General features: G+C 45.5%; 1 protein-coding gene across 1 annotated transcript in view; it reads right to left on the bottom strand.

Annotated features, from left to right (window-relative positions):
- The window catches only part of PITPNA (phosphatidylinositol transfer protein alpha), a 28,050-nt gene extending 15,633 nt beyond the window's left edge, over window positions 1-12,417 (bottom strand). Inside the window, 5 exon segments of the mRNA XM_084272915.1 lie at window positions 207-213; window positions 215-304; window positions 897-1,042; window positions 7,005-7,035; window positions 12,328-12,417. Coding sequence (XP_084129041.1) covers window positions 207-213; window positions 215-304; window positions 897-1,042; window positions 7,005-7,035; window positions 12,328-12,347 — 294 coding nt within the window. The 5' untranslated portion in view covers window positions 12,348-12,417.
- Between the last annotated feature and the right edge of the window lie 329 nt (window positions 12,418-12,746).

Here is a 12,746-nt window from a genome sequence, read left to right as displayed (position 1 = left end):
AAGCCCAGCTCCCTCAGCCTCTCTTTGTAGGGCAGGTGCTCCAGCCCTCTAATCATCCTTGTGGCTCCTCTGAACCCTCTCCAACAGTTCCACATCCTTCTTGTATTGGGGGCCCCAGATCTGGACACAGTACTCCAGATGGGGCCTCACGAGGGCAGAGTAGAGAGGGACAATCCCCTCTCTGTCCCTGCAGTCCTTCCCCCCACACTCACCAGTTCTGCAGTAGGGATAGGCATTCCATGCTTTTTCATGGATATTCAGAGCTCCTTCAGGGGCCAGCATTCTCACAAACGTTGGCACCTTGCTGCAGAATTTGGAAACAGGAAGAGAGGCATTAGTAAGAACTACACGTAACGAGAGCGATGGCTCAGACAGGCTTGAGACAGGCAGAACAGAACCTGAAACGCAGACACTAGTCTCACACACGTGCTCACTGGTGGAACTGGAACTGGTGGGGTTCTCCCCACCTTCAGCATGGTGATTTCCAGAGACTGCTGAATTGGACTGGCTAATCTAAACCTTCTTTACATAATGAAAGAAAAAAAAGATTCAAAGAAATTAAGAAAAAAGGAGGCTGAAAACAAGCTGAAATCCACCTCTTCAGCCAAATTTAAGTATCAAAATACTGCGTAACAGTATCATATTTGCTTCAAAAAGCTCAGAGCCAGATTTTCTTGGGCCACCAGCCACACTTACAGGGGCATACAGACATACCAGTGATGCTCATATTCACCTGTTCCATGTGCCAGCTACTGTTACTTTCCTGTCTTACCTCCACGTCCTTCAGCCTTTGCATAATCTGTGGTTTACTGTCACTGCAACCCTTCTGCATCTTCCTCCCCTTCCTCTTGCCCACAGGACCCTGCCTGACTCTATGAGTTAAATGTTTCACATACCTCTGTAAGTGGTAGATCTTGTGTGTGTACTGCCCACGCTCTCCATCTCTTTCGTAGGGTTCATTCACCAGGACCTCCACTCCTTCACCTCCACCAGTTTCATTTTTACTGGCTTCTGCCACAGAATACAGTTGTCCCACTTGATACTAAATAAGTTGAAGACACATTATTGTGATAGCTCATTTAGTAGAAGTTATAATAACTTTACCAGAAGTAGCCTAGGATACATTTATTGCCTGGGGAGAAGGCAGAGAAAAGGACATCCACTTGTGTGTCTAGATAAGCAGCTCATTTAATTTCATTTTGATATAGAAAGCTTGAGTGGTAGTTAGGAGAAAAGCACTGCCAACAGGATAATTACCTTTAACCCTTAAATCTCAAGCTCCAAACCAACACAAATTCAGGAGAAAGAGAAAATAAAACAGCCTAAAGGAATGTCAGAACAGCATTTAAAGAAAGCACAGGAGACCTCAAGCACACAGTAGCAAAATGCATTGTTTTCTAAGCTTTTTGGCAGCAGGTGCCCCAATTGTTTAAGTCAAGTGGAGAATAACATACTGCCAGTCCTAGATTAAAAAGCACAGAGTACTGTATCCAGAGGAATCCCAAAGAACTTCACATGATGTTCTCTGGAAGTTCACATGAAGTTCTCTGGGCAAAATGGCAGCATTATTTCCCAGGAATCACTCAGAGTACTTCACACTATGCAGTCTCTTTCATCAGAAGCATGCCCAAATGTTTCACAGGGAAAAGCAGAGGACAATCAAGAATATTAGCAAAACAGAACAGTCTTCTCTGCAGAAGTAAAGACCAATCCACTCTTGTCTGTGGTAGCTAAAAAAGGGATGCACAGCTCAAAAGAAATGTGATCAAATGAAGAAAACTCACAGGCCTCTGAGGCAAAGACAGATGAGCAGACAAGGTTTGAAGGTGAAGAAGCTAAAGCACTAAGTCAAAAGGAAGTGTTCAAAATTAACAGAGTTAAGTCTTCAGAACTGAAACCAAGCAAAACAGCCAAAGGTAGTATAGAGGGGCAGCCTGAAAGGGTAATCTACAAAGTGTTAAACATCAGAAGTGCAATGATTAAAAAACACCCCAAAACACACCACCACCAAAACCCCAAAGAACTCCAAAACATAAATCCACAACGCAGTGGAACACTCCTTAGGCTGCCTCTTACCCCAGCATAGGGCTGTGCATCAGAGTCAGGAACAGCACTTACCACTCCCTACACTAAACCCAGACTGGAATACTGTAATACTACACAGAGCTGACAGCCCAGAAATACTTCACTGGCCTGGTACATCCTCAGCAATGAAGGCAGATTTGTATGGTGGTTACATTTTGTTGTCAGAGCATCCAAAACAATGGCAGTATCTAAGCTCCATGGTGTTTTGTACCATCTTGTACTAACAAAGACCAAGGGAACCTTTCTTTCCCTTGGAATGTAGATGTTAAGCCAAAGTAATAAGGCTAGATGTCCTGGCCTCAGGAAATCTGGGACAGGGCAAAAAGCATACCAGAGGGATTTAAGCAAGTGCTCTATACAGTCCCAAGTTCAACACAGTGGCATATTAAGCAAGCCTAACTACCTGTTAGACTATCCCTGAAAACAAAACAAACAGCAATACAGTAAAACTGCTCCATTAGAAAAGCAGCCTACAGACCACTTTCAAGCTAAGGACCACAGCTCTGCTGGCTGTTCCCAGAAGGCAGTGGCCCAGGTTAAACAAGGACCCCTCACTTGGCTGGACAGTTCCTGCACTGTCACCAGCAGATTGGGTTTCAGTCTGGATTTTGGGCTGCAATACAACTCTCTGCCATCTGACATTTCATGCACTACATTGCTTTCCTTATGACTCCCTACAGCTGACCCATACAAAACAGAATACTCACCTCCCTCCAGAAGAGCAAAACAGGAGTTGTGAAATCTTAGAAGCAAGTTGACTTAGTAGAGCAAGAGCCACATGTACACCCATAGAGAAGAGAACTTATCAGAAGTTTGGCAACTACAGCATTAGAAGGGAGGACTGAATGGCTTTGACTGCTTTGCAGCAAGTCTCAGGACAGGTCTCCAGGGGCACAAAGTAATTCCTCTTAGTAACAGTCTCCCATTCATTCCTTCTCCCTTTTAAATACCCGGGTCAAAGTTCAGACACTAAGAGGATAAACCCTTTGGTTTGGCATCTTCACCATTTAATCTTCCCTGTTATTTCTGATCCTTTAATCACATTGATAACAGAGGAAAAGGCACAAATAAAACTGTCCCAATGAACAAATCCCACAGCATCTGCCTGCAAACGTTAACAGACAATTCTGGCTCCCTGAAGTCCAAAGCATCAAGCAAACCCATCCTTGCAGGCCTGAGAGCTCCCAAAAACCTTCTCTTCTGCAGGAAGTTATCCCTCTTGAACTGTGTCACACCACCTCTTCCACAGCTGACAGAGTATCTTCATTACACTACATTTCTTTCAGGAGGCCTGATCTCAATGCAGCCATCTTCAAGAACAGCTAATTCTCCTGCAAGCAGCTTTGAACACAATTAATAAATAAGCGCCCTTTGTGTTTGGCAAGCTCCTTCCCATGTGAGAGGAACAAAGAGGCAGCACAGAATGTGTACACACAGCTCTAATCCATACCAGCATTTCCAAGCGGCAGCTGGCAAGACACCCACACAGCCACTCAAGTCCGTGCTCTCAAAGGTGGCACTGAGCAACGTGATGTTGGTCAGGGTACAAGAGTAAAGGTTTACACCTAAGATACAACGAGGTGCTTGTCTTCCTGCTCCCTGCAGTGCGACAGTGGGTACAACAAGGCAGGAGTACAGCTTGCAGCCTGAGCTTGAGCAGGACCACGTTTTGGCAGAGTTTCCCAGTAGAAGACAGTCTGCTACAGTCTAACTCCTACATCCCAGCCTTCAAGTTTTAGTCATCACCAGGGCTTCTCCTCCACTGTTTTGTTCCCCATCTTAGCAGTTACTTGGCTAACTATTCAGTGTTGATCTCTTTATTCATCAAGTCACAGCTCCCCAGTGTCTTCCTGATCACTGTTTTTCTCTTGGAATCCTTACAATTGGTTAAGTTCCATTTGCTAGGGGTGAGGGGACCAAACACAGAATCCCTGGCACATCACAGAATGACACACAAGACTCCCTCAGCCCTATTACAACGCTGCAAAGCCACAATTAATTTCATTCTCTACCTTACACATTAGCATCAGTCTTTTGGCAACAATTTGCATGCAGAAGGCATGCACTCTTAAGGCTTTCAAGTAAAAACTGCCCATATTAAAGTGGAATCAGAACTCCTCTCACTATCCAGAGATGCTTAATGAGCAGCTACATGGTCAAGAGCCACAACAAGCCTCCAGAGCCCTATTGGGAGTTTCGTGCGCAAAGGAAATCCTTGAAAGCGATGAAATTGGAACAGCTGTTTTGCAGTACAGGCAGCAGCACAGTGACCAAGTGATGAACAGATGTGTCAGCATCTTTCCACGCAGCAAGGAGGTCGAAGCAACGCACAAACTGAAAGCAGCAATCATCCTTTGAGTCAGTACTGGGAACAGCCTTTCTTCTTCAGCATACCTCTAAAACTACCGCACCACGTAAGTACACACACAGGAAGCTAAGCAAACTTTAGAACTCTTCCTGCTTCAGGAACTGTCTCCTGAAATCTGGTCTGTCACAGGAAACCACCAGAGCTCAAAAGGGGCATCATTCAGGGGACATGGTGCCAACATGCAAGTCTGAACTGAAATTATGTTTGGTCAAGCTGGTGTTCTATCCGCAATCCAAGCACATGAATGTGTTCTCACGGGAATTTTAGTGCCTTCTCTTCTAATGATGTTTATTTGCTCTTCACTTTATAAACTTTTCAGCAGGTTACTCAACTATCTGGAAATCTTCCAACCCAAAGGTGAGGAATACACCTTCTGAAACAGATGACCCCAGGGCATCCTCCAACAAGGAGGTTGCTAGAGACCAGCAGATTTACATACCGCCCCAAAACGCAATCTCCCACACAGCCAGCCTACACACAAACATGCCTGGCACTGAGCAGCCAGCCAGGGAGGGAAAAGTGCATAGCAAGGGACTCACTTTAACTGGATGAAGGTTAATCCTAGTATCAGAGAACTCAGAAAAACCCTGTGCTGGGTTCCATCCAGTCTAACCCCCTCAAAGCAACAATCTGTATACTGATACTGTGACTATCTCTTTACACAGCCTGATATCTAGGAAGCTTATTTCTATGAGAAGTGCTCCTCCTATTCATACTAAATTTGGGTTTATTAAGCTCTGGAGTCTCTTACCAATTACCCTTGACTTTCTCTAACTTGCCAGTTCTCTAAATTGCTAAAGCTTATCATGTTAGTCCTTTCTTTGGGGAAGACTTCCTTACACAAGTAGTACTGGGGCACAGTAAGAGAACCAAACATACTTAGTCTAATCCCAGAATCCCAGACTGGTTTGGCTTGGAAGGGACCTTAGAGACCATCCAGTCCCAACCCCCCTGCCATGGCCAGGAACACCTTCCACCAGCACAGGTTGCCCAAAGCCCTATCCAACCTGGCCTCAAACACTTCTAGGGAGGAGGGAACACTTCCAGCTTCTCTGGGCAACCTACGCCAGTGCCTCCCCACCCTTTCAGTGAAGTTTTCCCCTAATGTCTAATCAAAATCTACCCTCTTTTAGTTAAAACTCATTGTCATATCATGAGAGTCCCTGATAAAGAGTCTCTCATCCTTCCTGGAAGCCCTGTCTAGGTGTTGGAATGCTACAATAAGTCAGACTTCTGTTAAAAGCACTTGAAACAGATTCACAGAGGAAGCATATAATCCATAGGCAAGGAGTAAGCAACAGGCAGACTTTTGGCATTAACAGGCTCATTAACATAGTACATAGACCTAAAAGCACTCTCTGATCAGAGGTCTAGGCTTTCCATCAGCATGTGATGCTTGTCACACCAGACTGATCCGCAGGAACAAAGAACTCAATTTAGACATTGCTTTTCTTTTACTCATAGCCGCAGGAACACACTACAGCAAGTTCTAAACTGTTTTCTGTCAAAGGAGTGCAGAGGTATAAAGGGATGTGCTTAAAGCAGTCTTGCCATGATCTGGCTCGCCACTGTCTCTGCCACAGTAGCTGCTATATTCAGGAGAGAGAAAAAAAAATAACAAGAGTGCTGTTATCACAGCTCTCCCTAAGAGTCAGAACAAGCCCTTGATCAGAGCTCGCAAACCAGCTTACAGCCCAGGATCACAAGGAGAAAAATAAAATCCAGAAGGAGGAATCTACTAAAGAAATGCTATAGACTTGGTCATTTCAATCTCTCACCTACCTTGCTAGTAGGAACATGAAAAAACTGAAAATATTTCTACAGTCAGATTCTCTGCAAGAGTGGTGTTCCGTGCAGGAGGGAGGAAGGAAAGACAAGCTGCAACTCCCAGAGAAAACAGCAGAGAATCAGCCACAAGCTTTGCACAGCTATTCCATGACCAGTTTGGCAATCAAAATGGCTGTCTCCTTTTTAGACTACATTTATTCTCTCAAGTAGAGCTTTGCCTAAACAAAAAGAAAGTTGTCTTTCTGCAAAAGCTAGAGAAGACAGATTTTCAAGAGTCCTAAGATACACACAATCTTTCTTTTGCTATACCAACTTCAAGAACCAGAATAAATTGTTGCTCTTTGTCTAAGAGCATAAAACAAAAGAGTTCCAGCAAAACACAGTTTAAAGGGTAATTCAGATTTGTACTAAAGCTTCCTCTTTATGTTTAAAAAAAAAGAACAAAAAAAGAACAACAATTTTAATCAGGAGGAAACTGCACTTGAGAACAGCCTCACGAGATTTGTAATCAACAAATCTGAAATACTTACAAGAGAGAGTATCAGGACCCTCAAGCTTAAAGGAATCCAATTATTCAGGCAAAAAAGCTGGTGAATGAGTAACAGCATGCGGGGTCCTGAAGACAGCTATGTCCTTCTCTTGCATTTTCCAGTTTTTGTTCATACAAACTGCTTTGATCACAAGTTTGTGGGGGTTTTGGGGGAGGATTTTTGTGGGGTTTTTTACAGTCCTGAAGAAAGGAAGCAACAAGAAAAGGACTTACCTCCTCCACGGACACAGGCAGGATAACGCGGCTGAAAGGGAATGCGGAAACAGAAAGTTAACAGATGTCTCTGCAGCTGCAAAATTTACGTGATGCTCCCCAGAACAATGGCTACACAGCTCTCCTCTCCCCCCAGTATTCCAGCATCCACCTAGCACTAGCATTCCTAACACATCTTTAGTCACAAGGCTATACAATAGCCTCACAGAGAATCAACACATGATACTGCACTACTGCAATGCTATACAAAACCCGTATAGTTCTCAGAGACCCTTACTGGTAATATCCTACCAGCCTACAAATCTCTACAGCATCCAAACAGTTGCATGTTCCTTCTCACTACTTCCTTCCAACAGTCACATCTTATTTCTCAACAAGTTATGTGCTTCAACAATTTTGCAGAGATCCACAAGGGTCACAAGCCCCTGTGAGATGTGTTTATGTCCTATCCATCAGGAAACAACACTGAATGGAGAACTATAGAGAAGCCTTGCTCAGAGCTGACTGAAGGAAGGTGTTGCCATTTCTATATATGAGTCACTTTTTTGTTTCACATTGTGGTTTCCTGAATGTCTCTTAGAATCAACTGACTGGATTACAGAGCAAAAACTGCCAGAAGCCACTTTTTTGTTTAAAAAAACCCCAACAAGACAAGAATAAAACTAAATTTAAAGCTGGTAAAAACCCATGTATGTTAAGGCCTGCTGAAATATTGTATCAATCTCCAAAACCAGATCTGTATTTGACCTCTGCTTTCAGTAAGGATGATGTTGAAAGGAGGAACCAAAGCAGGATAGGGAGAGGAAATGGATACAGCTACCGTGAGTGGAAGAATTCCTAATTCCTTAGGAATAAGTCTTAAAGAAATTAGGATATAGCAAGATCACAGAAAAGTCCTCTTTATTGATAAACTGATTTTTAAAAAAACAATACTGGTGAAAATTGAATTAATATTTTAATATATATTCACTAGAGGACTGTTACCAGCAAGATACCACATGAACAGACTGTAAAACGGGCAAAAGTTTGCAGATTATGCAAGATTACTCATGCCAGCAATGCTTTATGCTGGCTGCAAAGTACTGCAGAAAAAGCTCCTGAAAAGTGCAGGAGTTCTGTCAAGAAATGTGAAATAATGCACTATAGGCACTTGTTTTTTCCAAACACTTGGGGTTAATGAGCCTCAAATTAGCCATCGCCAACAAATCCCTTGGAGTCCTTATGAGAAAGCAACTGGAAACAGCAGCTCAGTGGCAGTTTAAAAGTAAATGATACATCAGAAACTGGAACACCACACACACAAAACCAAGAGACAGTTACGCCACTGTGATGTCTCACACCACTACAATGTCTCATGCATCAACACCTTAAATATTGCCTAAAGTTCTGGTCACCTGTCCTCAAAGAGGATGCAGAACAAGCAAAGGAAGGCAAAAAAAGATTATAGAAGATGGGGAAAAGCTTGTATGCAAGAAGACCAAGCCTTTCAGCTTGGAAATAAAAACAGCTAAAGGGTTAAGATATGTGAGGGCATCAGAGTCTCATGAATGGTGTGAAAGAGTGAATGGAGAAGGAACAATAACTGTCTCACAACAGAACAACCCAGGAAAGAATGAAAATTATCAGGCAGCAAACTTAAGACCAATCAAGTGTACTCCTTTACATCATTCATACTTAAGTTATGGGATTCCTTGCCAAGCACAAGTATAAGCAATGTGAAAATCAGATTTGATCAATTCCTGGAAGTCTATATGCCACTTACTGACTGGTAGGATATACTGAACAACAACCGTTGCACCACATACATATATATATATATATATTCTTTCCTAAAAATATCTGCTAGAAGGCAAGATAGAAGAGGACCTTTGGTACAATTCAGTATAGTATTCCTTACATAAGAGAGAACAAAAACAACAACAAAAAAACTATTTCCATAGGTAGACCATGCCAACAAGCATGATGTTCCATTAGCAAACTGGATAAAACTGCAGTAAGAATGAGGAAAGAGAAGTAAAGGTGAAAGACCAAGAAAGCCCAAAGAAACAACAGCTTTGGAAAGGAGTTTAAATACTTTTTTTTGATGTAAGCTAATGAAATTCTGTTTAGGAAACTGGAAGACACTAGGTCTGAATATTATCTTAGAGTTCAATGTTCAAGAACAGAGAAACAGAACCACAAAGTAGATAAATAGTTTACAATTTGCTTAGCCTGACAAACCAATAACATGGGGGATGACTAACACTTATAAGTAGTCAAGCAATAAAGGAGGATGAGGGAAGACTGCTCAAGAGGATCCAGAGGAAAAGCTTCACAGAAGCAGCAACGGGAACAATGACACTTAACTTTGGGACAGAACTTGATCAACTTATGGGAAATTATATGGTGTGGCTGGCTGTTGATATCAAAGGCCTGAAAATGATGAAGAACACTTAAGTTCCCTCCCAGATTTAAATCTGCCTCAAATGACAGAAAAGGGAAGTACAGCTGCAGAGAAGGTCAGTGTCATTACCATCACTTCACAGGAAAAGGAAGGGAGTCTCTACACTCTGATTCTCCTCAAGGTCTTCCGATGCAGTTTAAATCACAATAGGGAGAGCAAACAAGACCTCAACCAGCATTTACAAATCCTGCAACCACAAAAATACAAAATCAAACAAGCAAAACCTATGCAGCATATCTGTAGCACAGATAGGTACAAATGAAAGCTAAAGCCTGAAAGAGACGAAAATGTTCAAGCTACCACTGCATAACCATCAGTACAAGCAGCTGTACAGAGAAGATGATACAGATCGTCTGAAAATAAAAGATGTGACATCAGGTTTTTGTTATATTGCTCTATTTCTGTAACATCTCCTAAAATACCGATGGAGCACATCATAATACCCATTTGATTTAGTAGGGAGGATGTGACAAGGGGTCAGAGAGATGGAAGAATAATCTGCTCAGATGACATACAGTTACAGCTCACATATTTTTACCACCTACACCAGGGAGGCAGTACGGTACCTGCATGCAGTGTTGGGGCAACCAGAACCAACAAAACAGTAAGAGCTAAGTACTTCAAATATCCAGGTCACACCGAAACAAGTCTAAATGCCTTCCTGGAACATGAGATTTAGTCAAAAAACGCCTCTAATACCGTGGAAAATGGGCAACTTTCACATACAATGTCAAGGGGGATTTATACCAGAACCAATACAGTGAAATAACTCAGAACGTGCAACTGTAAGGGCTAACTGGGAATCCTAAGAAGTCAAGAATAAATGCTTATTTCTAAAGTACAGTGGCAACCTTGACTGTCCTTAGAGCTACATATGTCTTAATAAAAACACAAAGAGGAGAAGAAACAGGGCAATACAGCTCATGACAAGACTTAAAAGGTTTGGTGACCCTTCTGAAAATAGAAATTATGCTTCTGTAAAAAGAAACAAATTTAGTAATTCTGGTAATTTTACCCCTCAGTCTTAACATTTACACTTTGCATTTTGTTTCTGGAACAGGCAATGTGAAAGACCAGGAGATACGTTGATTTGGTAAGGTAAATGATACTATCAAGTCAAATGACTTTTGGAAACGATGCTCCAAACGAATTGTTCACAGCCTCAGAAATCTGAGAAATGGCAGAAATTCAAAGTACACCTTCACAAGACACCCTGTAGGTAGCATAGCTCACTGGCCAGTGTGCTCTACTGCAGTACAGGGCAAGCGATTGTAAGCAGAAGCATGAAAAAGATATATGAACGGGAATAGAAATAAACCAGACAGGTGCTGTAAGAGGAAAAGTACAAAGTGCATTAAGCAACTACATTAATAGGAAAACATCAATGAAATGGGTGCTACAGAACAGCAAGTTAATTATCTTTTCATGCACTGAAACTAAGCACTAAGCACCGTTTCTGTCTGCGATCCAGTTTAACGCTACAGCAGGTAACGGTGTCTCTATGTTGCAAAGATCAGCTCTGCTGCTGCTCTTAAATTCTACATCCCTACTCCTGGATAAAAACAGCAAGGGTCTGCTGTTTGGTGGGGGGTGGGAAGTAAAGATTAAAGACAACTATGAGGATTAATACAACCCCCAATATAGTTTTAAGATCTAAATCCACACCACGGTCCACGATCTGGCAAAGTAACCGCTATGAAGAGGACGCTGTCGTGACGGCAAATGTGTCTAAGACTTGAAAACCCACTTTGTCATTGGGATGCCAGCTATCAAAGGGGGTGGTGGGGAGAAGCCTCAGTCAGAAGAAGTTTAAAAGGATGGAACGTGCTTAAATTAAGAACACAGTTAAGTTAACCTTAGGAATTCAGGGAAGAAATACATGCAGTAAGATGCAGAGCTGGAAGACACCTATCCAAAGTACAGCGGCCCAAAAGAGCATGCCATGTTATCGAGCATAAAGGAGCAGAATGAAAGGCTAGGAAAAGCGATGTGACTAATAGCTGCACGCACACTCACGACTGATTGTCCAGCCTGTTTTCCACTCCTTCCCCGTCACGGGGCAGAAGAACCGCAGCAGCGTCACAGGCAGCGAAGAACTCCAAGGTGAGGATCCCCCCACCAAGGGGATTATTGTGGAGCTATCTTATTTCGGGCGGGTTCACCCTTGCTCGAGTCTCTACTCAGAAATCACACAGCTGAAGGGGAGGAGGGGGATCAAAACCAGGCTCCCCGCTGAGCTCTGCGACAAGGGGAAGGGGGGCAGGATGCCACTGCCTCCCCGACACCTCTGTACACGGACCCGGCGGCTCCCAGCTGGGGTGCCAGCCAGACTTCCGACACCGGCAAGGCCCTCGGCGCCATCAAGACCCTCCCGAGCCACCAGGAAGCCCCCCTAACCCCCCCCCCCCCCCCCACACACACACACAGTGAGGAGCCGGCAGCGAGGACAAGGGGCCGGGGAACACGAACCGGGCCGCCCGCCGCGGGGGCTCCCAAAGCCGCCCGGCCGAGTCCCGGAGAGCCGCAGCGGCGCTGCGCAGAGGGGGAGAGCGGGAGGCCGGTACCTGCCGGTAGCCCAAGCGGAGGGTGCCGCTGGCAGCCGCCGGCTCCCGGGAAGCCCCGACTCCCGCCGCCGTGACCTTCACTCCCGCCCCCACCAGCGCCGTGGCCCTCACACAGCGCTCCCCATTCCCCCCCTCGCCCCCCCATCCCTCCGCGGCCCGACGCCGGCCGCAGTGCAGGGTATGGCCGGGCCGCCCCTCGCAGCTGGTCACCGCGCCAGGCCCGGGCCAGCGCCACCCGGGAACGGCCGGGGGTGACCGGGGCACAGCCGGAGGGGGGGACGGGGTTGACGGGGGGGGGGGAGCTCCGCGTACTCACTATTCCTTGATGAGCACCATGACGGCGTCGCCGAGCACCTCCCGCCCGGGCCGGCCCGCTGAAGGTGACAGGCACCTCCCGGCCGCTCCGCTGGGCTGGACCGCGCCGCACCGGGACGGGACGGGGGGGGGAAAAGGGGGAGGGGGGGGAAAGCCGAGGCGGCGGGAGCAGGGGCGGGGCGTTTCTGCGGCAACGGCTGCGTCATGGCGCCACGCAGGCGTCCTTACCTCAGCAGCGCGCACGCAGGCGGGATGCCGTCGACCGCGGGGCGAGGGCGGGGGTGCGGGCGAGAGACATTCCCGCCTTCCGCGCCCCTGGGCGGGAGCGGCTGCCTCAGCGCGCTCCCCGCCCCTCAGCCCGGCCTGAGGCAGAGGCGCTCCCAGGCACTACCAGCCCCGCACTCCCTCCTCGAGGCGTGT

Source organism: Gallinula chloropus, assembly GCF_964237585.1.
Source record: "Gallinula chloropus genome assembly, chromosome: 19".
Lineage (NCBI taxonomy): Eukaryota > Metazoa > Chordata > Aves > Gruiformes > Rallidae > Gallinula > Gallinula chloropus.
This window is presented reverse-complemented; position numbering and strand designations above follow the sequence as displayed.